We start from the raw sequence: 27,364 nt of genomic DNA, 5'->3' as shown, positions 1-27,364 counted from the left end.
TTGTCCCTCGCTCAAAATTCCATGGCACGTCGGTGTATAGATTCAAGACAGATCATCTGCCTTGCATGTTGTTCATCTTCGAAGCCGCAGGCTGATCCGGACGAGGAAGCTAGGGCTCGCAACGTTTCAGAGTAACTGGACCCGCGGCTCGGTCCAATATAGCAGGCGCTTGGTTAACAACGTGCGTCCAGGATAATGAAGTCTGATTTGTGTCGAAGGTCTGCTCGGCGCTTGCCCGTGTCGCTTGACGTGTAGCTGAAGTCGAGCACAGGAGCGTGGTCGTGGAGCCTTCGGATTTGTGAACATCTCAGACTCATCATCGCTGCTTCAAGATCTCTATTCCGCCGAAGAGGACGAAGCCGTCAGTAAAGTCCCGTGTCCGTCTGCGGAGAGATGGAGTTGAAGAGGAAGAGGCCTTGCGCACCTGTTAAGAACTCCTCGCTGTCACACACATTCTTGTCAGCAACTCACTCCCATGTCGTAAAGAATGATGACAACTTACAAGCTCATCGTAATGTACCCATCCCGATCGGTGTCAAATCGCTTAAACACATCCGTCATCCGCTTCAGACTAATGCACGCCTGCACGAACAGATCGAAGGACAAAACCTTCTCCCGCTCGCCGTCATCCCCTCTGCCTCTCGAATGCTTCTTCGCGTACGTGCCAAACAGCAACGCGACGAAGTTCGGACTCAGCCGGTAGCCGAAAGCGACCAGCGCGTCCTGGAACTCTTGTAAGGAGATGTTGCCAGAGCGATCGAGGTCGAATTTGTCAAAGAGACCGCGCCATGCAGCGAGGAAGCCCCAGAGGCCGCAGAACTCGTCGAAGTTGATTGTTCCAGAGCGGTCGGTGTCGAACATGCGGACCTGTTCATGCGTCAGCCCTGTTCGTGAGAGACAGATCGGTAAATTGAGTACTCACCATCATCCGCACAGTATGCATGTCAAAAGCAGTGTAATCGCCATTCACCAACGCTCGACTCAGTTCCGCTTCACTCAACTGCCCGGTCCGATCTTTGTCCACCTGCAAGAAAAGCGGCCACAGCGCATCGCGGTCATTCTGATCTCTCGGCGGCGCCACAGTAGGCGGTCGCTGCTGCTCAGGTATCGGCGGGCGGTTGTGATATTGTGGTGGCGGGGCTTGGCCATAGTTCGCAGGCGGTGGTGGCGAGCCGTAGGTGTTTCGAGGTGGAGGCGCTTGCTGCTGCTGTTGTCCGTAGCCGTACTGCTGCTGCGAGTTTTGTGGAGGAGGCTGCTGACCGTAGCGAGGCGAGTTGTTGTTCTCGTAGCGTGGGGAGGCTACACGATTGTAGTCATTGTAGCCGCCTGAGGCCTGCCCATAGTTTTGAGATGGTGGAGGCTGCGAGCCATAACCTCCGCTGGGAGGAGGTGGTGTGCGGCCGTAAGCCTGTTGCTGACCTGGCGGCGGAGGCACGGGCTTGTTGTAGTTCGCAGGACTCGAGCCGGAGTGTTGGCGAGGTGGAGGCGCGGCGCTGGAGGAGGGCTTGCCTGGGTTCAGCATCTGCGCTGCCTGCTCGGGTTCGGCGTGTCTGTGATATGATCGGCGCATTAGCGATGACTTCCTCAAGCTGCTGCTTTGCCGCATATGGACTGCTTGTTAGAATAAAGGAAGGACCTACGCAGGTAGAGCATCGGGGTTATAGCCGCGATTGTAGGCCATCTTGTCCCACCGTCACCACCCTCTTCGCCGCTTCGTGACGCCTTTGTTGCCTTGGGCGCACTGGATTTACTCTGGCTAGTGGCGAAGGATCAATGCTCCTGGTGCTCACGCGACAGACGGCCTCGAAGTATACGTAATCCTCGCACTGGATGACTCGCAGATTCGGGACAAGGCTGGCTGTTGTCGCGGCGGATGTTGAGTCGAAGTGGTTCGCGAGCTGATGCTGAGATGTTGTTCCTCTTATGTGGCGGGCGGCGGTGCGCACAACGAAAGCGAGTCGAGCAAGGCTGAGTGTCTGAGTGTACCGTGAGCCGCGTTGTCGCGAGAGAAGGAGGGGTCATGTTGGCGGGCGAAGCTGAAGGCTGGGCTGATGCATTGGCGTCTTCTTCACATCATGAGACTGAGCAATATCTTCATAAGCCTACCATTCCACATGCGAGGGCAGTATTGACGGGTGGAGATATGAACACTGGATACATTCCATATCCATGGTTAGAAGCTCAATGCGGCCTTGGCCGGCTGTGATTGTCATTCGAGACGCCATCTACTCGAACCGCTCCTTGGTGGTATACAAGCACTGCCTATTGCCTGCGCTTCATCTCCCAAGCGACGATACCCTCCCCTCAAGCCCCCTTACCCACCCCTCAACCACCTTCCCATTTCTCCCATTCGCCTCCTGCGCCTGACTGACCGCTTGCTCAACCTTCCCTAACCCCTCCCTCCATTGCTTCAGTTCCCTCTCCATCTCTCCTTGACTCCTTTCCACATCCTCCAGCACCTGCGCAGCAGACGAGGCAGACGTATGCAGAGTCCGAAGAGACCGCAGCCGGGAGAGCAGAGCGGGTACGGTGGGAGAGAGCGATTGCAGCGTTGGCAGGAGAGTGTAAAGTTGGGAAAGCTGTTGGAGGTCGGCGGAGGAGATTGCTGTAATCTCTTGGTCTGACTCCTCGTCTTCGTCATTCGCTGTGGTGGCGGAGCGGGTAAGGGCGGCGTCGGCTTCAGCGCGTAGCTTTTGAATGCGTGCGCTGGCTGCTTCGATGTTGGCGACAGAGCTGGCCGAGGAAAGGGCAGCGAGTTGTTGATCCAGCACCGTGAGGGATGGCAGTAGTGGCATAGCCGCCGTAGCATCCGTCTGAGTCGCAGAGTCCAGCGCCGATAGCCCCAGCGCAGTCTCTAGACTCGCCAACCTCGTATCAAAGTCCGCGACCTTGCCGACCATCTGCTCCTCCGTAAGATCCGGGTCTTCCTCCTCCTTGCCCTGGTCCCTCACCTCCTTCCCTCCTCTCTTCCGCCTGTCAGTACCATCCACCACCAACCCTCTCAGCAAATCCTCCAACCCCCCAACCCCCTCCCCTCCCTCCCCCTCCCTCTCAGCAAGAACCCTACACTCCTCCACCTCCCTCCTCAACCTTGCAACCCTTTCACCCAGCCCCTCATCCTCCCTCCCCTCCCTACTCCTATACCGCAACCCATACCCCCTCCTCCCCCCAGCATCGACGCGATCGCTCAAGTCCACACCCTTAACTCTAACACCCTTACCCTCGCCATCGAACCTCCGTCTCGCGCGGCCAATGTTGAAGCGTCTCCTGCTCACGACACCGCCGGCGCCGGATTCCGCGTCTGAGGCAGAGTCCGAGAGCTCGTGGGACGTATCCGAGAGTTCGGAGGGTTCGGGGGACGCGGAGGGGGAACGTTGTGTGGAGGTGGTGGTGTCGGTGGTGTCGGCTGTTTCGTAGATGTCGGGTGCGGTGTCGTAGCCGGGAAGGGCGGCGAGGCGGGAGGGTGGGAGCGGGGATGTCATTGTGGAGGGGTCGTGGGTGGAAATGGGTGGTGTAAAGTGTGGTCTAAGGTGTTGTTGTTGTGAGTTCCTGGAAATCAAGCTGTTGGTCTGAGGGAGGAACGCGCTTCTCCCCGCGCACGCGTATAATGTTTGAAAGGATCAGAAAAGCGTACTACGGACGATGGCTAAGGAATGGAAAAAGATAAGACGACGATGTCGTTGAATAATACCGCACACCTGTCGATGCTGATGCTCTCTAGCATAACTCCCGCTAATTAACCACGAAGCCGTTATGAATGCGGACGCTCAAACTCCCATACAATCCAGCCCATATTGCCTTGTCACATTACCATACCATTTCACACGCCGCACAATCCTCCGAGATCTCACACCGCGCTCCCTTGGTCTCGTGACCATAAACCTCCTAGAGCCTCTGCTTCTTCACATCCCCACCCCCTTCTTCATCATTCGCCCTCTTCCTGTCTTCCTCACTCCTAATCCACCCTTGACCGTTAGCCACAACCGGCGTCTGAAAGTTCAGCGGACTCGGCAACATATTAGCGTCCGCTGGCCTGCCAAAACCCCATTCGGGGTAGAACGTGCTCGGGCTCGGCAGTAGATTATCGCTCATGAATCTGCTCGGAAGGGCGGAAATGGGCGTTTCGATATTGTTTTGTTGATTCATGGGTGCTTCGCGGTTGATGGCGTGCGGATTTGTGCTCATTGGTGGCGCAGGGCGGGCGAACGGGTTAGGGGGGCCTTGTGCGCCGGCCGAGAGTAGAGCGCCTGCTGAAGGTGAAGGTGGTGGGAGCACGACGCCATGAGAGGGCATGTGGTGTTGTTGCTGGCCAGTCGCGGTATTGCCAGGGCCGGAAACACTCGTGTCCTCCGGTCCAGACTCAGCCGTGCCTCCTTCGTCGCCTGACTGCTCGCTCGGTATCTGCACTTTCAGTCGTGGTCGCTTCGCGTCTGACTGATTTGTGTTCTGTCGAGTAGGCGCTCTCACGTTAGGCACAGCAGGTACGCTCTCGGTCCGTTGAACAGGCTGCGGCGATCTTTGCGGCGCGCGTCCAGGCGAAGGTCGAGGCGACACACCGTTAGGTCTCAAGCCCGCCACATCCTTTTCTCGTTGCAACCCTGCGACATCGATCGACTGAGAACGTGGCCCACCAGATTCAATCTTCACCTGCGTATCAGAACGCGGAGGCTCGGCGTTATTGGACGATCCCCACGCAGCTGCCAACATCGACCGACTGTCATCAATCGGCGTGAATATGCTATGCGACTTCTGATGCGCGGGCAGTGGCTTTGGCTGAGGTATCGGAGGGCTCGCAAACTGCTGCTGCTGTGGTCGAGGTGAGGGTGACGGCCTACCAGGTTGCTGCTGTGGTCGAGGCGAAGGATGGGGCGGCGGGTGTTGAGGTGGTTGCAGATGTTCTTGTGATGGATGTCGTTGCATGTTCGCTTGTGGTGGCGCTTGCTGCTGAGGGTATCCTGGTGGCATAGAAGATCTTCTGTTATCTTGCATCATCACTTGCTGCATCTGTGGGTGGTTAGGTGGTGGATATGGAGGCGGGTATGATGCGTGCTGTGGTGGAGGAGGGTACGTCGGATGCTGTGGCGGTGGACCAGACACTGGCTGACCAGGCGGTCGTTGCATTTGCGCTGCTGCTTGTGGATTGTAGAACGGTGGGTTGGGCGTGTAGGCGTAGTTTGGCTGTGGCGGCATTGGACCCCCTGCGTGTTGCTGCTGCTGATGTGGCGGGACAAGATTCGAGCTCGTCCGCCGCATGTGTCCTTGGTGGTCTGCCTGTCTTGATGCAGGCCTTGATATCCCTGGAGGCAGCGGTGACGGCCCTCTTTGAAACTGCGGCATACCTCCATTATGCATCGGTGGCGAGCCTTGTGGTGTACCACCTCTAACATGCTGGAAGCCAGGGTGGTGCTGCATGCCCATCATCGGCTGGTCAGGCGCCGGTGTTTCTCTCTCTTCTCCTTCCTCTCCGCCTTCTTCGTCCTCCTCATCATCACCGCCTCCCTTGTCCGCAAAGTCTGTTGGGCCCTTGTGTTCATGCGCGCCACTGTAATAGTGGAAGCGCTGGACCGTCTCGTTGATATCGCCCGACGAATACTCGTACAGCTTCTTGTTGTGGCCGAAGATGATGACAGCGACGTCGACGGAGCACAAGACGGACAACTCGTGCGCCTTCTTAAACAGGCCGCCTTTGCGCTTGAGGAAGGTGACGGATCTGTTGCGATCGTCCCGAATGGGTTTGATCTATAAGATGTTAGTGGTTAGCATTTGATTAGAAGGAGTCGTCGCGCAGGGACGCACCTCTATCTTCCTTCGTCCCATCTTGTCCTGCTTGTACCGCGCATCGACCGGCGCCGTGGTGTCGACCTCGAATCGCCCCGCCTTGTCCTAGGATACAGCGAATCCGAGGAGTGGTGGCCAGTACCGAGTCGGGAAGATGTACGTCGGCGATGCTGCCTCGTCGCAATGTGCCCGTCCAGACGAGTCGCTCTCAAATCCTACGTAGCCAGTCCAGACGAATCAGTCCAATGATGTAGTATGAAACAAAACAACAACCCCACGTTGATGACACGCGCGCTCGCGCCTCAGGAGCACGTTGTTCTGTTCTTAGACTTAAGGTGTTGGAGGTGTGCTATGAAAAGAACAGCAGCGCAACGCTGAGGGGAAAGGAGCCAGAGTCCGCGTGGGCGGGTACGACCGCTCGGCACAGATGGGGTCTAGTGAGGCTGAGCGGGCTTGGAAATCACCCGAGAGGTCGACGTTGCAATGATAACGATATACAATCTACCGATATGGACGTAGAGAACGGCTTCTTCAGCTACCCAGGGCGGCCAAGGTGAAGCGAACGTGTATTGTCATGAGCGGAGAGCTGCCCATCAACATATCTGTCTACACCTCCTCCCCGCAACACTGCCTCACAAACGCCACCGTCTCATCCGGCTTGCTCAAGAACGGCGAGTGCCCCGTTGCAATCTTCTCAACCCGCTTCCACTTCCCACCTGGGATCTGTGTCATCATCTCCTGCTGCTCCGCTGGCAGCCCAACATCCTCCAGCGTGATCAGATAGTTGCTCTCAATCTCCTGCCACGCCGTGAAGGTCGCCGGCGTCCACATGCACCCTTCGCTCCAGTAACCCAGCCGCTTAACTGCTTCCTCCCTTGTCGCTGCATCGCAGTCTTGGAAGAAGAGCTGACCTGGGTCGGTGCCGTTGCCGGTCGGCCAGATCCAGATGCCGGTGTTTGGAATGGCTTCGGCGGACGGGTCCTCGGCGTTAATGAGGGTCATCCATGGAAAGTGCTGGCCACCAACTCCCTGTATGAAGCTGTACCCTTCCATCGGAACGCCAGCGCAAAGGTACACAAGGCCCACAACTCCCTTGCCGTTGGGTTGGTCTGCAGGAAGTAAGCCCTTGGAGGCGCAACTGCCTACGAGCCCGCCGTAGGAATGCATCACGACGACAACGTTGAGGTCTTGATCGATGTAGGACTTGATGGCTGAGGAGGCGGTATCAAGGTCCGGATACAAGTCTTTAGTCGGCTTCTCGTTGCCCGTCGAAGGCAGAGCAATGGTGGTGACCTTGTAACCGGCTTTCTCAAGACCGTCGTGGAGAAGACGGTAGTGCCACCGCTCGTAGAAGGCGCCTGGGACGATGGCGACGGCTGGTTTGGTGGACATGGTGTGTAGTGATTGGATTGCAGGTTGACAAACGTTTGACTGAAGTGGTGGTGAATGAGTTGGAAGCTCCCTCGGAACAGGCACGCCTTTATATGGTGCTGCACCTGCTCATCTGCTCAATGGTTACCGCCAGCATTGGCATAAGAGCTCGAATGCCATTGGCGGCATGAATATCTTCCAACTTTGTCAGCTGCGTAGGAGCTCGGGCACTTTGCTGTTTTCCACCTCCGAGATCTTCCGAATAGGGCTGAGCCGCGGCCGATGCCAAGCTTCCGTGGAGCTGCATGTCCTGAGGTCGTCGAGCAGCATGCTTTCTATCGCAAGTGAGTCTTCCTGGTGCTGCTGCCTCAATGCTCGGCCTGACGCTTCCGGATAATGTCGGCCAAAGGCATGTCGTCTTCATCATAAAAATCGGCAACCTCATCCACACCGAAATCTCCCAACCTTTCTCCTTCCTTGTTCCGCCATCCCTCTTCTCCTGCATCATCCACGATGTTTTCGCGAACGGGAAGTTCCTCTTCCTCAGAGTCTGATGCCTCGCTGTCGGTCTCGACGGCAACGTCATCCTCCCTATGCGCTGTTGGACGGTGCCTCTGCATGTCTTCGAGTCGTTCGTGGAAAGGCTTCCGTCGGACAACGTACTCGCCGTCGGCATCAGCGTGACGAGCCAGGTCGGCTTCCTGCCTTTTGCGAAATTGTGCGACGTCCATTGATTGCGTGAAGCCGTTTCCGGATATATGCTGCCGTGGTACGCGAAACATTCGATCTGGGTCTGGCGGAGGCCATGGTTTGCTGGGATCTGTAGCTTGTTAATCCTGTGCTGGACTTATGCACTTTTCGTTCCTACCTTCTATGCCATTGTGCTCAAACTGTAGCCCGCTCTCCAGGGTCAGACTTCGCGCAAACGGCCAGAACCAAACCAGTGGATTCCGGCTTCCCATCATTGCGCAGAGATTCCGCCAGATGCCCACATCCCAAGGAAATTCTTGTCGCTCGATGCGGATCTTCTTGCCCTCTGGTCCATCGAGATGTCCGCCCAATGTGCGTGCGCGACGAAGCAAAGTCTCGTGTCGTTCGATCTCCCAGCTTTCGATCGTAGTCATGTTCAAAGACATGGACCAGACTGTGCGGCCCAGGAGGAGGATCAGGGCGAAAAGAACCAGTGAGTTCGTCACCACGAGGATGAACACGTGGCTCAGCTGGAAGACATTCGGCCCAAGATACTGCAGCAGAGTCAGTAGCAGCGAATGAGTTAAGTTGGAAAGGACGTACACTGGGCAAGTTCCTCTTTTGCCACAGAACAGCGCACCGCCGGAAGAGAAAGCTCTCGAGGTATATCATCGAGACGACAGCGTAGACAAGGAAGCGGACAAAATGCGGGAATGTGATATGAGAGACACAGTTGGCTGGAGCAAGTATTACCTACCGTTCGTCGCATTGAGATGGAATGTGATGCTGCCTACCTGTCCAGACACAATGATGATCCATCTTGACGATGCAGCTGCAAGCACTTAGCTGACGTCCGCGACTGGTCCCAATGGACATACCGTTCGCAGGCTTTGCAGTGATGCGCTCGCGGCGGCTTGTAAGCATCACACCTACGGCACCACCGTTGCCGTTGAGCCGCCAAAGCTTCGCTGCCTTCATCGCGGAGTAGCCTCTCGTGCCAGTCTTGCGGAATGCGTCCCGGGTCGGTTGTGCAACTTCTCCAGTAGCATATCAGAAGCGATGCCACAAACATGTTAAAGAGGTACGCATCGCCTTTACGAAGCGGCCCCGGATCGGTGTAGACGAAAAGCCATTGCGAAGTGTAGCCCAGGAAGCACACCAGGAGGGTGACGGCAGGTGGTGCGAACTTCTGCAGCGATGGCATGTCGATCTTGGAGGTGGAGATGGAGTGAGTGAAGGTTATTAGAAGTGGAAGTGAAGATGTTCTCACGCTGGCGTCAGCGCCAATCCGGGCTTAGCTTCTTGCGGCCCGCAATCTTAGTCCCACCTCACTTCATCTGTGTCACCAACTCGCACGACAGCAGTCTGAAGACAACCAACGTTTGGCGTAGTTCGTACCCGGACGACCCCTCTTGAAGACCACGCGGTCTCCCGCACCTCCTCCTCTCTCTCACGCGGCCGCCGTTATTGCCTCGACCTGATCCTCTCACTGCAAAGGTCATCGCACAACCCCACCAGAGAAACACCACCACAATACCCAAGCCGGTTGCGGCCGGTCAGTGGTCAGCATGGCGCGGGTCTATGCAGATGTCAACCAGCAGATGCCGCGCGCATACTGGGACTACGACAGCGTCAACATCAGCTGGGGCGTGCTGGAGAACTACGAAGTTGTGCGCAAGATAGGTGCGCATGTCCTGTGGTGAGCGGTGAAGATCTGCTATATCTGACATGTTGTGTAACAGGCCGCGGAAAGTACAGTGAAGTGTTCGAGGGCATCAATGTGGTCAATTACCAGAAATGCGTCATCAAAGTCCTGAAGCCGGTTAAGAAGAAGAAGATAAAGCGAGAGATCAAGATCCTGCAGAACCTCAGCGGTGGTCCGAACATCGTTGCCTTGCTGGACGTTGTGAGAGACAGCCAGAGTAAGACACCGAGCCTGATCTTCGAGCACATCAACAACACCGACTTCAGGACACTCTACCCTAAGTTCCAGGACAAAGATGTGCGTTTCTACATCTACGAACTCCTCAAAGCGCTCGACTTCTGCCATTCGAAAGGCATAATGCATCGAGACGTCAAGCCGCACAATGTGATGATTGATCACGACGCGAAGAAGCTGAGGCTGATCGACTGGGGCCTGGCGGAGTTCTACCACAACGGGACGGAGTACAACGTGCGGGTGGCCAGCCGGTACTTCAAAGGTCCGGAGCTGCTCGTCGACTTCCAGGAGTACGACTACAGTCTTGACATGTGGAGTCTCGGTGCGATGTTTGCCAGTATGATCTTTAGGAAAGAACCATTCTTCCACGGCAACAGCAACAGCGACCAGCTTGTTAAGATTGCGAAGGTGTTGGGGACGGAGGATCTGTTCGACTACCTCGACAAATATGACATCGAGCTGGACGCACAGTACGACGACATTCTTGGCCGATTTCCGAAGAAGAACTGGAGCGCTTTCGTCAATGCGGAGAATCAGCGCTTCGTTAGTAACGATGCCCTCGATTTCCTTGATAAGCTTTTGCGTTACGATCACCAGGTGAGTCTCTTTGCGGCTGGCTACGACGTGAAGAGGTACTGACTTTACTCAGGAGCGTTTGACGGCCAGGGAAGCGATGGCACACCCCTATTTCGAAGAGGTGCGGAATGACGAGATGAACGAGTTGCAGAATGCGGCAAACAACGCACACCAATGACACCAGAGCCGAGCATTACGATTGACGTCGAAGCTGTTGCACGAGAGCGACGCACGATGCGTCACCGTTGGGAGGCAGCGCCGAGACTACCAACTATGCAAGTCGCCTGAAGGGCTGCACCTTCATGAGATGGACATGGATGTCTGTCTGAAGCGACAAACTTCTACACCCACCAACAGCGACCACGATTCATTCCGCCCGCCTGCTTGTTCGGACACTTTCGTCTGCATTCCTTTTCCACGATATGCGGCTTCGCAGGATGGCTCAGCCATGGTGACAATGGAACGATGAATGCTCTCACTCTTATAAAAGCTGATCACTATTCAGCCGATGCAGCGAGTGGACGTCAGGAGTGTTTGTGGGCAGAAGTCGGGGGTCGTCCACCGATCCCGCCGTGATTCAGTATGCTACTAATGAATCAAACTCCAATGTACTTGTCCGTCCCTCCCGCTGCCATGTTACCAATCTTGTTTATGTGCCTGAGCAGCCTCGAAAACCCGGTAAGCTTCAACCGCCAACGCAGTATGCATAGCTGATGATGTACAGCAGATTCAGCCTCCACCACATCGCTCTGCCGCCCTGATGCCCTGCTCTGTACATTTGCTGTTACCGCTTACTTGCTGTCGTCTGCAGATTTGGGTTTGTTGCGTTTGTCCTCGCGCGCATCGTGGGCATTCTCAAAGCGATTGAGTGGGCTTCCATTGTCTGCCGAACATCAGCGGGGTGACGGAGGATTGTAATGGCGTTACACGGACGCCGACTTTGGGTATTTGAGGCTCCTGGATCACTGGCGCCGGCATGGCCATTGGCCTCGCTCGAGTTGCTCGGGATCAAGCCAGCTTGTCTGTGAACACGACAGTCAGCTCCAGCTGTGGTATGAAAGCTTCCTATGCATACACAGCACGACGATCGCGAGCTTCGGATTCTGCTGCTGCCGCCTCGGCAGCGCCTGTACCCACGTCTGCGAGGATGTCCTTACCCCCAGCCTCCGGCACGGTCGACCTGCGTGAGCTTGTCAGCTTGAATAGCGCGGCTTCAACGACCGAGATTTCCCGAATGGCATGACAGCTCGGTCGTTTGCAAGGGTCATACTCATGTGTCCCGGCAAATGCAGTCATCGCCTCGACTTCCGCTGCTCCCGCCGGTGTGCTACGGAATCTTTAGCAACGGTCGTACTATCCAGGTGGGACACCTACGTCGTGAAGCTCCCATTTCCGCCGTCCGAGCCTGTACTGGATGCGGTACCTTGTGCTGAACCATGTGTTGCACTGCGGATCTCGTCAGCGACGACAATGGTGTACGCCCTTGCTACTGACCGGTCACTGCGATCAGACATTTGGCTTCGCTGAGAGTACTTTACTCTGTGGAAGGTTTTACCGTGGTATAGGCTCCAGTGTATCTTGCTGAGAATGTACGAATGAGAAGTTAGTGATAGCAAGCCCCCATCCCCCGGAGCCACTTTATGAATTTCGTTAGACACGATCCCAACTCGACAGCGGCATACGCTCTGCTCCAACGGTGATCCGACCATGAGTAGGCGCTGTCTCTCACCCGTTCTGCTCCATTCATCTCAGTCTCGGGAATTTTCTGGTCCCCTCCTGCATGATTTGCACCTCAGTCCCCTTAACCTGGCTCCGACAACGACCAGACTCGGGCACGACCCGACTCGGGTGGGACCAACGCTTGTACAAGTTGGAACGGCATGAACAATGGGAATCCCCCAACCGCTTGCTTGCGACCTAATCCATCGGTATGCTTCGGGAGGACTGCATCGGGGAGAAACCATTGGCCTCCAAGCCACTGCGCGAACAAAACTCGTCACATCCTGTAGGTGGTATGACCGGACGAAACGACTGTCGATCTGCTAGAGGAATCCTCAAGCCAACGATTTGTCTGGCATTGAGGACTGCTGTGCTAGCTGCACTGACAACACATCCATCACCCGTGGCTCCAGCGTATCGACCATAGAAGTTGCGTTGCACAGATTACCTTTGTCGATAGTGTTGTTGGTAGAGGGGGCTGTGACTGTTTCTGGCCCTGGCATGCAATATTGAAGCGCCGCATACGAGACGCCTCCCGTCAGAGGATATATCTCCCATGCCCGGACGAACGTATCACTGTTGATCCTACTATGGTCGAAACGTCAAAACGTTTGCACACCACACGCCGACGATACAGCCACCCCCCTAAGACACGGCGGATCCAGCGCCATCCGTCTCGTTCCTTCAAAGGGGTGTTGTGGGCTGAACGGTGTCAGTAGAGCACTATCGAACCATCGCCACGCACTTGGCGCCCACTTTGGATGCTCTGTGGAACGCATGCCTCCAGGAGTGTCACAGTATGCTGAACACTCTACAGGATCCAGAGACCCGTCGTCCATACGCCGAGACATACTGTGGCTTGCCATGACGCATGATAAGCTCGATCACCACGTGGGTGCCATCGACAGAAGTCTGGTACCGAACGCCGAACCACCGTTCTACTTCTGGCACCGTTGGAGGCCCTCGTCAGCACACCCACACCTTGTGAAACGCTAGACGGCAAGATTCGAATGAACTCGCAGTGGGAGGCAGCCAGATGTCGTCAACATGATGTCCATCCGCACTTCCGCTGGTGCAAGAGCAACGAATTTCGGTAAGTCGCCCCAACACTTGTGATATCGGGGACACCTCCGTGAGTATTGTGCGAGCACACCTTGTCGGCCCGATTTGCACGCAGCATTGAGTGCACGAGCGTAGTGTGACCCATCTGTCGAGCTCTTTATGCCTCAGTCGGCGAGCTAACAGCAGGTACCACTCCAGCAGTAGTCCACCGACAGCCTGTTCAGTATCGGACACGCACGCATTACGATAGCTTCAAGTTCTTAGGTGCGACACTGCTCGCTGACGCTTTAGGCGAGTTGTCAAGGACTCGAACGAGGTCATGCTGGGTAGAACAGGTGCTCGCCATCAAAGTCACTTCTTTGAGAAAAAGAGTCCAAAGTCCGTACAACGTCAAGAGTGTAACTTGCTAGAGGTACATGTAGCGAAACGGACGCCCTGGCTTGTTCAGTGGCTCGGGGCAACGTAAGGCTGCCACGTTTATGGTTCTCATCGCACAGCATGGGTATTCCCGGCGGATGAACCAAAGCACAGTCGCTGAGAGGGACGCGAACCCAGTTCGCAGCAGTCTCTTGTCCAGAATCCACGACAACACACTATTGAAACAAAAGCCGACACACGAACAGCTCGCTGCGTTGGGACAAAGCTAATCTCCTTGCTCGAAAAGAGTGACTGCTCAATTTAGCTGCCCGGGCGTGCCTGTCAACGCAGATGACCGAGACCTCATGCATCGCTGAGCGTTTCTGGACATACACGCTGTCGGATGTAACAGCAATGCCGCCTGACAGCCAGCCACTCGCTTACCTTCGAAGACCTCACCTCCCTACACCGCTCCAGGCCATGGAAGTACGTCGCCCAGCAAGTTCCGCCATTCGTCTTCACCTCGCATCCCATCTCGAAAAGATTATTCCCTCACAACTTCATCTCCTCAAACTTCTCCAAACTCTGCTGATACACCTTCTGCTCATCCAAAAGCTCCTGCAACTTCCTCTCCTCCTCCTTCCTCACCTCCCCCCTCACCTTCTCGCCCAAACTCCCCAGCACCCGCTCCTGCTCCGAGACACCCTTCGCGGTCGCCTCGAGCTTCGGCTTGAGCCGCTGGATCTCCTTCTCCGGCTCCACCTTGTCGCCGATCTGGACGAAGACGGCGGCGGCGGAAGAGACGGGGTAGACGGCGGAGCCGGCGGGCGGGTACTGGCCTGGGTTGAGGATGGTGAGTTCGGCGAGGTGCTTGCCGGAGAGCGCCTTGATGGCTGCATGTTCGGCGTGCGCGGTGTTGTAGGCTTCGTCGTTGTGCGGTTGGACGAAAGCTTTGCCGTCGTCTTTGATGCCGTACTCCTGGATCAGGGAGCGGACGCCCTTTGAGCAGCCGAGGATGAGTTCGTAGGCACGATCGCTCTCAGGGTCGTCGAGACTTGATTCGTACTGCGGGTAGTCTGCGATGACAATGCTCTTGGTCGTGTCTTTCGGTCTCCTGGGCAGTCGCTGCCACAGCTCTTCAGTGAGGAAGGGCATGATGGGGTGCATCATCCGCAATGCCGAGTCCAGAGCGGTGTACAGGGTATCGATTGCACTTCTCCTCTGCTCCTCGGTACCGTCCCGGATGATAGACTTGCTGTTCTCAATGTAAACATCGCACAGCTCGTACAGCCAGTACCTGTGCAGGGCCTGAGTGACATTCGAGAACTGACGTGTCTCCATTGCCTCGTTGACGTCCTTGGCAGCGATTGTCATCTTGTGAAGGATCCATCGCTCGGGTAAGCTCTCCTTGCCTGTCTTGCCGCCTTTCTCCTGTGGAACAAAGTCGGCAGGCAGGTTTCCAAGTACGTACTTCGTCGCCTGGTATATCTTGTTGCAGAAGTTGCGGTAGGATCGCATAACCTTCACGTCGAAGTTGATGTCGCCACCGCCAGTGGTGTAATTGATGAGCGAGAAGCGAAGAGCGTCAGCACCGCACTCGTCTATGCCATCTGGGAACGCTGACTTTTGCCACTTCGAAGCACGCTCAATCTCCTTGGGCGCGAGGTTTCCAACCTTCAGCTTGTCGGTGAGACCATCCAGAGTAATACCATCCATGATGTCCACCGGGTCGATGACGTTGCCAAGAGACTTGGACATCTTGCGACCTTCAGAATCTCGGATGAGCGAGTGGCAGTAGACTTCAGTAAAGGGCACCTGTCCTGTCATCTTGAGGCCAAAGAAGATCATACGTGCCACCCAGAAGAATAGGATATCCCAGCCCGTTTCGAGCATGGAGGTAGGGTACAGCTTCTGGAGGTCGTGCGTCTGCTCCGGCCAGCCCAGCGTCGAGAAAGGCCAAAGTCCAGATGAGAACCAGGTATCAAGGCAGTCAGGATCCCGCTCCAGCTCAAACTTCTTACCAGGAAACTTCTTCTCCGCTTTCTCTTTGGCCTCTTCCTCAGTAGCACCGCAAACCCAATGACCAGCCTCCGTATCGTACTCCGGCCCGTCTTGCAGCTTCACAAAGTATGCAGGCACTTGGTGGCCCCACCACAGCTGCCTCGACAAGCACCAATCGTCGACATTCTCCATCCACCTGATGTAGGTCTTCTCCGTGCCTTCCGGCATCATCTTGATTTGACCATTCTTCACCACATCGATTGCAGGTCCCGCAAGCGGCTTCATCTGCATCCACCATTGTGGCTTCATCACTGGCTCAATCACGTCTTTGGACTTGTTGCACAGTGGGATCGCCATTTTGTTGTCCGCCTTGCCGACATATAGACCTCGCTTTTCCAGCTCGGTGATCACGCTATATCTGACGTCGAAGCGCTTCTGGCCTTCGAAAATGGGTCCCGCATTTGCGTTCATGAGGCCGTCGTCGGTCAGGATGTTGATGAAGTCCAGGTTGTGCTCCTTGCCTCGCTTGAAATCGTTGAAGTCGTGGGCAGGTGTGATCTTCACAGCACCGGTACCGAAGTCCTTCTCCACAGTCTCGTCGCCGAAGATTGGTAGTAACCGATCAACGAACGGGTGCTTGACATGCTTGCCGATCAGGTGCTTGTAACGCTCGTCGGAAGGGTGTACGGCGACGCCAGAATCGCCCAGCATGGTCTCCGGCCGCGTGGTCGCCACCTCGATCGTCTCGTTCGTACCGTCGATGGGATACTTGAAGTTCCAGATGCAGCCAAACTCGATCTTCTTGTCATATCCAGGTACGTCCAGCTTGGTCGCGCCTTCGAGGTCCTTCTGATCCACCTCCAGATTTGACAAGGCGGTGTTCAGCTTCGTGCACCAGTTCACAAGTCGGTTCGCTCGGTAGATGAGGCCTTCGTCGTGTAACTGAACGAACGTCTTGCGGACAGCTGCGGACAGAATCGGACTCATGGTGAAAGCCTCCCTTGTCCAATCCATTGAGCCACCTAGACGCTTCATGACTTTGTTGATCTTCATGTGATACTCCTCCTTCCACTCCCAGACAGTTTCAACGAACTTCTCGCGACCAAGGTCATGTCTTGTCAGGCCATTCCTCCTGTTGTAGAGCATGTTCTCCACCACACTCTGCGTCGAAATACCGGCATGATCGCAGCCCGGCACATACAGCACAGTCAGTCCCTTCATCCGATTCCACCGTATCAGCGCATCCTGTAAAGAGGTCGCAAGAGCGTGGCCGATATGCAATGCACCAGTGACGTTTGGTGGTGGTATTGAGATGACATATGACCCCTTCGGCTTGACCTCGCCGTTCTCCTGGAACTCAGGCAAGTGGAAGCCTTCCCTCTCCCACCAGTCATACCATGCGCTCTCCACCACAGACGGGATGTAGGCCTTGTGGTATTCGTCGTCTAAAGGCTTGAGAATCTTCTTCTCGCCCTTCGTTGTTTCCTCCACATACGGTGCCAGTTTTTGCTGTTGTTTCTTCTCTTTCTGCTTGGGTTGTGACGCAGCTGCCATAGCCTTCTGCTTCTCCTGCTTCGCTGCGAGCTTCGCTATCTTCTCGGCCTTTGCTTTCTCTTTTGCAAGCTCCTTCTCAGACTTCTGCTTCGTCTCTCCTTTCTTATCGCCGCCATCCTGTCCGGGCGCGTTGTGGCCTTTCAGATCACCATTGGCTGCCTCCAGCACGGCATTCTTCGTGTCATCTGAGGGTGGAGGTGGTTGGCCGGAGACTGGACCAGTCTTCTCGCCGGTAGGATTGTGTGAAGCTGCGTTCAGTGCCATTCTCGAAGGTTGTATGAAGTTTCGTCGAGTCCTGCCAAAGACGGCACATGTGTGGCGCCGGAAAAGCGCTCGAGCGAGTATCGTTGCGACGTGCTCTCGTGATCAAGGCTGTGGGGTGTTGGTGTCGCAAAGGGTGCTCGAGACGTTTCTTGGAATCGTACACGTCGTGTTCGGGGTGGGTTGCACGAAAATTTGCGGTCGTACCAGTGGAGTCAATGGGAGATATGAGTCAAGTTGAGATTCACGTGTCAAAGTGTGGCCTCGATTGGGGAAAAAGCATAAAAGTATAATTCGGAGCCGGCCGGCGCTATTCTAAACTCAAAATGCGCCTGAAGGATGTTGCCTTGCAATTGTCCGATACATTCTATCGCTATCATGGTACAGCGCTGCTGTACGTTGCTTCTGCTTCGAATTATCATCCCGTAACCCACCCCGCCCTCGGCGAGACCCGAACAGAAGCACAGCATCTCCAAACCCGTTGATTCTTTGCCACTCAATCCCATTGATAGTAGACAATATCCACGATGTGAACGCAGTATTAAGAGAAGCATGCTTCGACGTGTCCGGTGATCTACACAGCCTTGCTTCAGCCATCCCCGGAACAACACGTAGTGTCTAGGCAAGTGGTCGACGACAGAGTGAGGCTCCAGAAGCTGGCACTGCACAGAGATCCACGGCAACGGTCCTAAACGTAAGCAACCACCCAGATGGTCTCAAAGTATGGCAGTTGCAGACTCTATACAGGAGCCAGCAGAAGATCCGGACTGTTGTCAATGTAGAGGCAACGGATGTCACCGGGAAGTTCGTTCAAGGCCACATCGTCCCCAACTGCCACACCATATTACAGTAAGTTGCCGACGCGGGTAACAATGGGTCGTTGCATAACATAAGTCCTCCTCAGAGAACTTGGGCGTCCTGTCCAGACAGTAGCACAGGAGCGAAGGCAGCCAGCAAGTACTTCCGCGGGACACAGCTCACCCTACCTAGTCGTCCGTAGCTCCCATCTCATTCTTGATCGAGCCGCAATGACTTCCTTCAGCGATCCAGCGCGCGCTCGCTGGGCATGTACTATTCAATGTCATGTTCTCCAGCCTTCCGATCAGTCTGGCACTGCTCACAAGGTCGTGAGCGCCTGTAGCAGATGCATGTTCCCTGGGATGCTCTGAAGAGTCCCTGGGAGCAGAGATTTGGTTGTCGTGATTTCAAAGAGGCCATCCTCCAGCGCCAGTGGCAAGGACTGTCTTCCAAGGTTCTCTTCATCCTCCAGAGCTGTGCCAGATTCGGGTGGTTCTTGGATTCATCAAAACAGTCTTGGCCTCGTTGTCGTGCTGAACCAAATCCAGTAAAGATGATGATAGAAGGCTCCTTGCCACCCACGTTAGCTTGCAGGACATTATTTGATGCCTGATGCGGCTTGCGTGTTCGTTCATCAGCGACGCAGCAAAGTTGGCGAGGCGGAGCAAGTCGGCGCTTGGCAGATGGTTGACGACAGACTCGTCCCGCTGAGCCTAGGTACTCTAAGCAACACTTCTACCTGTACAATTGCTACACCATTCCTGCGTCTTACTTGATTCAATTGACTGCTAATTGTACGAAGAACATTGCACCCTCACACCCTCACAAAGCTGACCCAGTCCGGCGTCAACAGAGCAGCACAACTCCGATTGAGACCGCTACCTAGACTTGCCCTTGCGGAGGGCAGGCATTGTCTCCGAAGCAACTATGGTATGTCTGACGACACTCGACCTGCTCATAGGGCAGTACTGACAGTCTGCAGGCCGTCACCAAACGAGCCGGGCGAAAGAAGGATGCGGCGCAACCACAGGCCGGCGCAAGCTCAGGCGGTCAACCACAGATCCGAAAAGCAGCCTTCGACACGACGAAGAAGAAGCAAGTCGGCGTATCGGATCTCACACTGATCAGCAAGATCTCCAACGAGGCCATCAACGACAACCTCAAGATCCGCTTCGAGAATGCCGAAATCTACACATACATCGGGCATGTGCTGGTGTCCGTTAACCCGTTCAAAGATCTGGGGATATACACCGATCAGATGCTGCAGAGCTACCAAGGAAAGAACAGGCTGGAAGTGCCGCCGCATGTGTTCGCTATCGCTGAGAGCGCGTACTACAACATGAAGGCATACAACGAGAACCAATGCGTGATTATCTCTGGAGAGTCTGGTGCCGGCAAGACGGAGGCTGCGAAGAGAATCATGCAGTACATTGCGAATGTCTCGGGAGGCAGCAATAGCTCGATCCAGGAGATCAAGGACATGGTGCTGGCGACCAACCCGCTGTTGGAGTCGTTCGGAAATGCGAAGACGCTGCGGAACAACAACTCCTCGCGATTCGGAAAGTACTTGGAGATCCAGTTCAACAGGCAAGGAGAGCCGGTGGGAGCGAACATCAACAATTACCTATTGGAGAAGACGAGAGTGGTGGGGCAGATCAAGGACGAGAGGAACTTCCACATTTTCTACCAGTTCACGAAGGCTGCAAGTCAAGAACACCGAGCGAACTTTGGAGTACAGCAACCGACCACATACACATACACGAGCAAGAGCAAGTGCTACGATGTGCCTGGAATGGACGATGTGGCAGAATTCAAGGACACTCTAAATGCGATGAAGGTCATTGGGCTGAGCCAGCAGGAGCAAGATCAGGTCTTCCGAATGCTCGCTGCTGTTCTGTGGATTGGCAATGTCTCGTTCAAAGAAGATGACCAAGGCAACGCGGCAGTGGTTGATCAATCTGTCATTGACTTTGTCGCATATCTCCTTGAAGTTGAGTCGGCACATGTCAACAAGGTCATGACCATCCGAATCATTGAGACAAGCCGAGGAGGCCGAAGAGGCTCCGTCTACGATTCGCCAATGAACATTGCTCAGGCCACGTCAGTCCGCGATGCTCTATCGAAGGCGATATACAACAACATGTTCGACTGGATTGTGCAGCGAGTCAACCAGGCTCTGCAAGCTCGTGGTACGCCCGCACACAGCATCGGTATTCTGGACATCTACGGCTTCGAGATCTTCGAGCGCAACTCTTTCGAGCAGCTTTGTATCAACTACGTGAACGAGAAGCTGCAGCAGATCTTCATCCAGCTCACATTGAAAACCGAGCAGGAAGAGTATGAGCGGGAACAAATCCAATGGACGCCCATCAAGTACTTTGACAACAAGGTCGTGTGCGAACTGATCGAGGAGAAGAGGCCGCCGGGTGTCTTCTCAGCGCTCAATGATGCTTGCGCGACGGCGTCTGCAGATCCGTCAGCAGCAGACCGGACATTCGTGCAGAGTCTGAACTCCCTGTCTGGCAACCCGAACTTTGCGCCTCGACAAGGACAATTCGTCATCAAGCACTATGCTGGTGATGTGAATTACGCTGTGGAAGGCATGACTGACAAGAACAAGGATCAACTGCTCAAAGACATCCTCAATCTCTGTGCTCAAAGCTCGAACCAGTTCGTGCATACTCTCTTCCCACATGAGGTTGACCAGGACAACCGACGGAGGCCACCCACTGCAGGCGACAAGATCAAGGCCTCGGCGAACGATCTTGTGACGACTCTGATGAAGTGCACGCCCAGCTACATCCGAACCATCAAGCCGAACGAGAACAAAAGCCCAACAGAATTCAACAGCCCGAACGTGCTCCATCAGATCAAATACCTCGGTCTGCAGGAGAACGTTCGCATCCGGCGAGCAGGCTTCGCATATCGACAGACGTACGAGAAGTTCGTGGAGCGCTTCTACCTGCTGTCGCCGAAGTGCAGTTACGCAGGCGAGTATACCTGGACCGGCGATGCGAAGTCGGGCGTGCGGCAGATTCTCAAAGATACCAGCATACCACCTGAGGAATGGCAGATGGGTGTCACGAAAGCCTTCATCAAGACGCCAGAGACGCTGTTCGCGCTGGAAACGATGAGAGACAAGTACTGGCACAACATGGCTATTCGGATACAGCGCGCCTGGCGGAATTACTTGCGCTACCGGACGGAGTGTGCCATTCGGATTCAGAAGTTCTGGAGGAAGAAGAGTGGTGGCGAGCCGTTCCAGGTGCTACGCGACGAAGGCCACAAATTGCTCGGCGGCCGGATGGAGAGGAGAAGATACTCTCTGGTCGGCTACAGGCGGTTTGTTGGCGATTACCTGGGCATCGACAACCGCGGTGGTACTGGCGAGGTCCTCCGCAACAGCGCCAACATCTCTTCGAGCGAGCGTACACTCTTCTCATGTCGAGCTGAATTGCTGGTGTCTAAGCTCGGCCGCTCAAGCAAGCCAGAACCACGCTTTCTCGTCCTCACCAACAAGAGCGTCTACCTCATCAAGCAGGCCATGGTCAACAAGCAGATGCAGATCTTCTCGGAGCGGACTATGCCTGTCGGGTCGATCAAGTTTGTCAGCACGAGCTCGCTGAAGGATGACTGGTTTGCACTCGGTGTCGGCAGCCCTCAGGAGCCGGATCCACTGATCAACTGTATCTTCAAGACTGAGTTCTTTACACAGCTGAGGGTAGCTTCGCGGGGCTCGTTGCAGCTTCAGATCGGCGAGACCATCCAATACAACAAAAAGCCTGGCAAGCTGGCGATCATCAAAGCTATTAAAGATCCCCAGGTGCGGAGAGACGACATCTACAAGTCCGGAGAGGTGCGCACTGGACCTGGTGAGCCGCCGAACAGCGTCAGCAAGCAAACACCGAAGGGCAAGAGCGTGCCTGGTAAGAAGATCACCACTGGCAAATTGCTCAAGAAGAGCGAGGGTGGCAAGCTTTCGCAGCAGGCCAGGAGGCCGATCCCGCAAGCCCAGCCTTTGCCCGGTCAGTCGACATCGAGAGCTCCGGCGGCCGAGAGGGTGGTACCCTCACCACAGCCTCAAGTACAGCAGCAACCGCAAGCCCCACGGCAACCTGTCGCAGCGATGTCGAATGGCACACCAAGCCATGAGCGGAATGTCTCTACTGCTTCGACTGCTTCGTCGACAAGAGCGCCTCCGCCACCACCGCCCCCTGCCGCGGCTGCGCCGCCGAAGGACCCGCAGTACAAGGCTTTGTATGAGTTCCAGGGTCAGACGAGCGGAGAGCTGAGTCTGAAGGCTGGCGAGGTTATCTTCGTCACGCAGAAGGAGACGAATGGTGAGTTCTACAAATCCACTTCCATCTTCAACGCACATGCTAACGTCAACACAGGATGGTGGCTAGCCCGCCGTACCGACTCGTCCGCCTCCGGCTGGGCTCCCGCCGCATACCTTGAGGAAGTCCGCGCCGCCCCACCTCCACCTCCACCGGCTGCAGCTCGACCTGCTCCACCTCCTGCTCCTGCAGCAGCGAAGACCAACGGCGCGCCGGCCGTGAAAGCTAAGCCGACACCCCCAGCGCCTCCAGCGAAACGCCCAGCAAACCGAACCAAACCTTCTGCCCCCGAAGCGCCGAGAGATAGCGGCTACTCGAACGGAGGGACGCCGAATGGCAGTGGTGCTGCGACACCGAGTGGAGGTGGTGGGCCACCGAGCTTGGCAGGAAACCTTGCGGATCTGCTGAAGGCGAGACAGAAGGCTATGCATGATGATGACGATCAGGGCGGGAACAATTGGTAGTTTGCAACAGCTTCTTTGGAGAAAATTTGGGTGCGGTTGGCGTGGTGTTCGGTGGCGCTTGTATATTCGATTTGAGGTTGCCAGATTATTCCATAGACGAATCTGGAGACGAAAGGTCGGGGTAGGAAACAGTGCAGACATTGGATTCACAGCTGATCATTGAATCTTCGCAAACCTGTCACTCTTTAAGAACCTCTCCAAGCCCTCGATAGCTCGTCGAAAATTGTCAGGCGGTATACAGATATGCATCCGCACATAACCCTTCAACTCCTCCTCGTCCGGTCCGAAACAAAGCCTCCCAGGACTGACCAGCACACCCGTCTCCTCCAACAATCCCTGACAGAACAGCAAATCATCCACCGGCCTCACCTCACCACCCTCACCACCCTTCCGTAAAAATCGAACAAACGCAGTCGATCCCCCAGTCGGCACCACACACCTCACGCTCCCCTCCCACACCCTCAAAAACTCCCTCAACAACCCCCAATTCTCCCTCGCAATCTCCAGATTCTTCGCCAATATAGCAGAACAACACCGCGGCCCCAACACCTCCCCCGCAATCCGTTTATCCACCTCACCAACCTCTTGCAGGATCCACTCCCTTACCCTTCGCATCTTCTCGCGGAGCGCAGGGGAAGTAGTAGCAGCCCAACCGATGCGCACGCCGGCGAATCCCCAGGCTTTGCTTAGCGAGCCTGTGACGACGATGCGATCGTAGGATTTGCTGGCGTGCTCGAGGAAAGAGCTCGGGTGCTCCGCGATGTGGAAGAGGGGGCGGAAGATCTCGTCGCAGAAGAGTATGAGATCGTGTTTTGCCGCGAGAGCGACGAGCGCGGCTTGCGTGGACGTAGAGATGGTAGAGCCGGTGGGGTTGTGGGGGTTATTGAGGATGAGCATTTTGGTCTCAGGCTTAATCAGGGCTTCGAGTTCGGGAATGTCGATGGTCCAGTTGTTCTCGTCGCGGAGACGGAGGAAGGAGAGGGTGGCGCCGCAGGCTTTTGCGAGTGAGAAGAGAGGGGCGTAGGTTGGGAAGGTGGAGATGACGTGGTCGCCGGGGGAGAGCAGGCCTTGGAGGACGATAGAGTTGGCGCCTGTGGTGCCGTGGGCGAGGAGGATGTCGGAGGGCTGGACGAAGACTTTTGTGCTGTCGTAGAAGGAGGCGAGGTGGTGGGTCACTGCGTCTGTGGTGGTGTGGGCGGCCGTAAGTTTCATGTCATCGAAATTGAGAGCGGCCGATGTTGCTTCCGGGTCTGTTGATATGGCTTTGAGGTCATTGAGCGACATGGCTGGACCTTGACTGCCTGCTGCTGAGATCTTGACGAGTCCATTGTGGTCTCCATGGCCCCACTGGAGGATGTCAGCCTCTGTTCGATGTGATGGAGGTGGTTGTTACCTTTGCGAGCTCGAAATCACCGAGTTGATTCATGGTCGTCCTTGAAGGATCAGGTTGACAAGAAAATCGGTCCAGAGAGAAGAAGGAATGTTATGAGAGATGGAAGCTTCGTAGCTGAGTCACCACGTGCAGCTTTAAGATGCAGGAAAATGAATAGGGCGTAGGGCTGAACGAGCTATTCCCACTGAAGATGCTGCATGGAGTGGATGCCGAATGGACAGACCAGGAAAGTAGGGAGTTTATATGCATGTACGTGAGATCTGAGAAGATGACTGTATCGAAGCTCTCCCTACCTTTGCTGTGACTCCCCGAGCCATTGGAGATTTCGCGTACTCCCTGTGTTTACTGGCCACTGTACCGCTGTAGCACCTTGCAAATCTTGATACCGACGTAGAAAAGCCAGGCCACATGCCAGTGCTTTGTCTTGGGCAACATTAGAGGCAAGATATTCAATTGATTTCGATGAACATGGGGAGGAGAGAAGGGACCTGAGACCTGAGCCAGTGAAGTTGATGAGTACCTCTGCATTCTGATTGGCTGTTGGACTTTCACATGTTGGCCGAAGCCGCGGTCGGATGTGAGGTGGATTACGCCTCCACTATCGGTCTAAGATGGATCACGAGAGCCTCCACGTTCACATGTCAGACAAAGTGTTCCTCGGTGGTTTCAATCACATGAGCATCTGACCAGACGATTCGTTGTAAGAATTGAAGGGATCCCCAATTGCACCGCCGCCGCCCCAGACCCCATATTCCCGGCACATCTTCACACGAGCCTCGGCTTTTGCTGGACGAGCTAGAGTCGTTCCATTGTCTGCGTGATCGTCTGTTCTACCTCTTCTTCACCTGCTCTCAACTCCTCTCTCATCTCCATCAGCACCCTCTCATTCCATCCATCATGCCCCAGAGAGTCATTGTCGTGGGCGCCGGCTGTGAGTCGCCATCACCAGCAAGCATTGAAGGACCCCGCTGACCCCGAAACAGTGTCGGGCCTGAGCGCCGCTCATACCGTCTACCTCGCTGGTGGCAATGTCGTCCTCCTCGACAAGAACAGTGCGTATAAACGGGCCAGAAGCGGCGAGCGGAGCTGATGTATAACCAGACTTCATGGGTGGCAACTCCACCAAGGCCACCTCCGGCATCAACGGCGCCTTGACCCGCACCCAGGTCGACACCCAGATTGCGGACAGCGTCAAGCAGTTCTACGACGACACCCTCAAGTCTGCACGTGAGAAGGCGAGACCAGACCTCATCAAGGTCCTGACGTACAAGTCGGCTGCCGCTGTTGAATGGCTTCAGGATGTCTTCAACCTCGATCTCACTCTTGTCTCACGGTTGGGGTGCGTACTGCCTCTGACACCAATTCCCCGCAGACGGATGATCTAATAAGATGACAGAGGCCACTCCTTCCCTCGAACACACCGTGGCCACGATGCAAAGTTCCCCGGCATGGCCATCACATACGCCCTCATGCAGCGCTTCGAGGAGCTCGCCGAGCAAGAACCAGACCGAGTAACGCTCGTCAAGAAGGCCAAGGTCAGCAAGGTCAACATGGAGGGCAACACTGCGACCGGTGTAACATACTCTTTCGGCGGCGAGGAAGTCTCAGTTGAAGGCCCTGTCGTGCTTGCGACTGGTGGCTACGCTGCCGATTTCTCCGAGACCTCGCTGCTCAAGAAGCACAGACCCGATACTTTCGACCTCTCGACCACCAACGGCGCCCACGCGACTGGCGATGGCCACAAGATGCTGATGAACATTGGCGCGAATGGCATTGACATGGAGAGCGTGCAGGTTCACCCGACTGGTCTCGTAGACCCCAAGGACCCAACCGCGAAGACAAAGTTCCTGGCTGCCGAAGCACTACGAGGTGAGGGCGGTCTTCTCATCAACAACAAGGGCGAGCGATTCGTCGATGAGCTGCAACACCGCGACTTCGTCTCCAACGAGATGTGGAAGCAAAAGGAGCAGGGTCTGTGGCCCATCCGCCTCATCCTCAACAGCAAAGCCTCCAACACCCTCGATTTCCACACCCGCCACTATTCCGGCCGCGGCCTGATGAAGAAGATGACGGGCAAGCAGCTGGTGGAAGAAATCGGCTGCGGCGAGCAAGCACTCAACAAGACGTTCACCGCCTACAACAAATACGCCAAGGGCGAGGAGAAGGACCCCTTTGACAAGAAATACTTCCACAACTTCCCAGTCGAGGTCAACGACGACTTCCACGTCGCGCAGATGGAGCCAGTGCTGCATTTCACCATGGGCGGCATCGAGATTGACGACAAGGCGCAGTGCTTGAACAGTGAGCACAAGCCTTTCGACGGGCTGTTCGTGTGCGGTGAACTGGCAGGTGGTGTGCACGGTGCTAACCGTCTTGGTGGTTCTTCTCTGCTAGGCTGCGTCGTCTACGGACGTGTTGCCGGCGAGAGCGCGAGCAAGCACCTCTTCCAGCAAGTCCTGAACAGCGAGGGCGGCCAGGCGGCTTCGCGAGCCGGCCAAATCAGCCTGCACATCGACCCCAGCCAGCCCGGAAAAATCTCCGTGGAGTGGAGCAACGGCGCCGGCGCGAGCAGCAGCGACGCATCATCCTCAAAGTCCACCCCTCGCCAGCAAGGCCAAACATCTGCCGGCCCCGTCAAGGCTTCCCCAGCCGATAGCTCAGACCCGGGCAAAGTCACATCCGCCAACAACCCAAAGAAATTCGAGGTGCCCGAGAAGGAGATCTCGCTGGAAGAGGTGGCGAAGCACAACACGAAGGAGGACCTGTGGATCGCGGTCAAGGGCATCGTGATGAACGTGACGGACTGGGTGGACGAGCACCCCGGTGGGCCGCAGGCGCTGTATTCGCATATGGGGAAGGATGTAGGTTTTCTTATCAGTATACACAAATGTGGACGAATGCTGACTTGTTACTGCAGGCGACCGAGGAGTTTGAGATGTTGCACGATGATGAGGTGATTCCCAAGTATGCGCCGAATATTGTCATTGGACGGGTTGCTGGGCAGGAGATTACGCTTGAGTATTAGGACGTTTATATGGGCATTTTGGGGGAAGGATGGATGTTG

The 27,364-nt window shown here is 55.6% G+C and overlaps 10 protein-coding genes across 10 annotated transcripts; 3 read left to right on the top strand and 7 right to left on the bottom strand.

Annotated features, from left to right (window-relative positions):
• Positions 1–362: 362 nt before the first annotated feature.
• LTR77_004000 (uncharacterized protein) lies at positions 363–1,681 on the bottom strand (the record flags this gene model as incomplete). The annotated part of the gene is made up of 4 exons (XM_064801254.1): positions 363–441; positions 503–867; positions 923–1,550; positions 1,641–1,681. 4 exons carry the CDS (start codon positions 1,679–1,681, stop codon positions 363–365), a joined length of 1,113 nt encoding a protein of 370 aa, XP_064661205.1.
• Positions 1,682–2,276: 595 nt separating this feature from the next.
• LTR77_003999 (uncharacterized protein) lies at positions 2,277–3,482 on the bottom strand (the record flags this gene model as incomplete). The annotated part of the gene is made up of 1 exon (XM_064801253.1): positions 2,277–3,482. One exon carries the CDS (start codon positions 3,480–3,482, stop codon positions 2,277–2,279), a length of 1,206 nt encoding a protein of 401 aa, XP_064661204.1.
• A 403-nt stretch (positions 3,483–3,885) lies between these two features.
• Positions 3,886–5,817, bottom strand: RLM1 (resistance to lethality of mkk1p386 overexpression; the record flags this gene model as incomplete). Its single annotated transcript, XM_064801252.1, has 2 exons — positions 3,886–5,739; positions 5,797–5,817. The coding sequence occupies 2 exons, from the start codon at positions 5,815–5,817 to the stop codon at positions 3,886–3,888; spliced, it is 1,875 nt and encodes a 624-aa protein (XP_064661203.1).
• Positions 5,818–6,384: 567 nt separating this feature from the next.
• LTR77_003997 (uncharacterized protein) lies at positions 6,385–7,170 on the bottom strand (the record flags this gene model as incomplete). Its single annotated transcript, XM_064801251.1, has 1 exon — positions 6,385–7,170. The coding sequence occupies one exon, from the start codon at positions 7,168–7,170 to the stop codon at positions 6,385–6,387; it is 786 nt and encodes a 261-aa protein (XP_064661202.1).
• Positions 7,171–7,517: 347 nt separating this feature from the next.
• On the bottom strand, positions 7,518–8,817 carry PFA4 (Palmitoyltransferase; the record flags this gene model as incomplete). The annotated part of the gene is made up of 4 exons (XM_064801250.1): positions 7,518–7,969; positions 8,018–8,393; positions 8,634–8,671; positions 8,718–8,817. 4 exons carry the CDS (start codon positions 8,815–8,817, stop codon positions 7,518–7,520), a joined length of 966 nt encoding a protein of 321 aa, XP_064661201.1.
• A 590-nt stretch (positions 8,818–9,407) lies between these two features.
• Positions 9,408–10,532, top strand: CKA2 (Casein kinase II subunit alpha'; the record flags this gene model as incomplete). The annotated part of the gene is made up of 3 exons (XM_064801249.1): positions 9,408–9,522; positions 9,582–10,375; positions 10,428–10,532. 3 exons carry the CDS (start codon positions 9,408–9,410, stop codon positions 10,530–10,532), a joined length of 1,014 nt encoding a protein of 337 aa, XP_064661200.1.
• A 3,512-nt stretch (positions 10,533–14,044) lies between these two features.
• LTR77_003994 (uncharacterized protein) lies at positions 14,045–17,311 on the bottom strand (the record flags this gene model as incomplete). Its single annotated transcript, XM_064801248.1, has 1 exon — positions 14,045–17,311. One exon carries the CDS (start codon positions 17,309–17,311, stop codon positions 14,045–14,047), a length of 3,267 nt encoding a protein of 1,088 aa, XP_064661199.1.
• Positions 17,312–19,033: 1,722 nt separating this feature from the next.
• On the top strand, positions 19,034–22,907 carry MYO1_1 (class II myosin; the record flags this gene model as incomplete). Its single annotated transcript, XM_064801247.1, has 2 exons — positions 19,034–19,036; positions 19,089–22,907. The coding sequence occupies 2 exons, from the start codon at positions 19,034–19,036 to the stop codon at positions 22,905–22,907; spliced, it is 3,822 nt and encodes a 1,273-aa protein (XP_064661198.1).
• Positions 22,908–23,063: 156 nt separating this feature from the next.
• On the bottom strand, positions 23,064–24,333 carry LTR77_003992 (uncharacterized protein; the record flags this gene model as incomplete). The annotated part of the gene is made up of 2 exons (XM_064801246.1): positions 23,064–24,254; positions 24,301–24,333. The coding sequence occupies 2 exons, from the start codon at positions 24,331–24,333 to the stop codon at positions 23,064–23,066; spliced, it is 1,224 nt and encodes a 407-aa protein (XP_064661197.1).
• Positions 24,334–25,197: 864 nt separating this feature from the next.
• Positions 25,198–27,325, top strand: OSM2 (Osmotic growth protein; the record flags this gene model as incomplete). Its single annotated transcript, XM_064801245.1, has 5 exons — positions 25,198–25,231; positions 25,284–25,352; positions 25,402–25,639; positions 25,697–27,161; positions 27,218–27,325. The coding sequence occupies 5 exons, from the start codon at positions 25,198–25,200 to the stop codon at positions 27,323–27,325; spliced, it is 1,914 nt and encodes a 637-aa protein (XP_064661196.1).
• Between the last annotated feature and the right edge of the window lie 39 nt (positions 27,326–27,364).

Source organism: Saxophila tyrrhenica, assembly GCF_035928015.1.
Source record: "Saxophila tyrrhenica strain CCFEE 5935 chromosome Unknown scaffold_5, whole genome shotgun sequence".
In the NCBI taxonomy this organism is placed as follows: Eukaryota; Fungi; Ascomycota; class Dothideomycetes; order Mycosphaerellales; family Extremaceae; genus Saxophila; species Saxophila tyrrhenica.
Note: the sequence above shows the minus strand (reverse complement) of the source record. Positions and strands in the feature narration are given on the sequence as shown.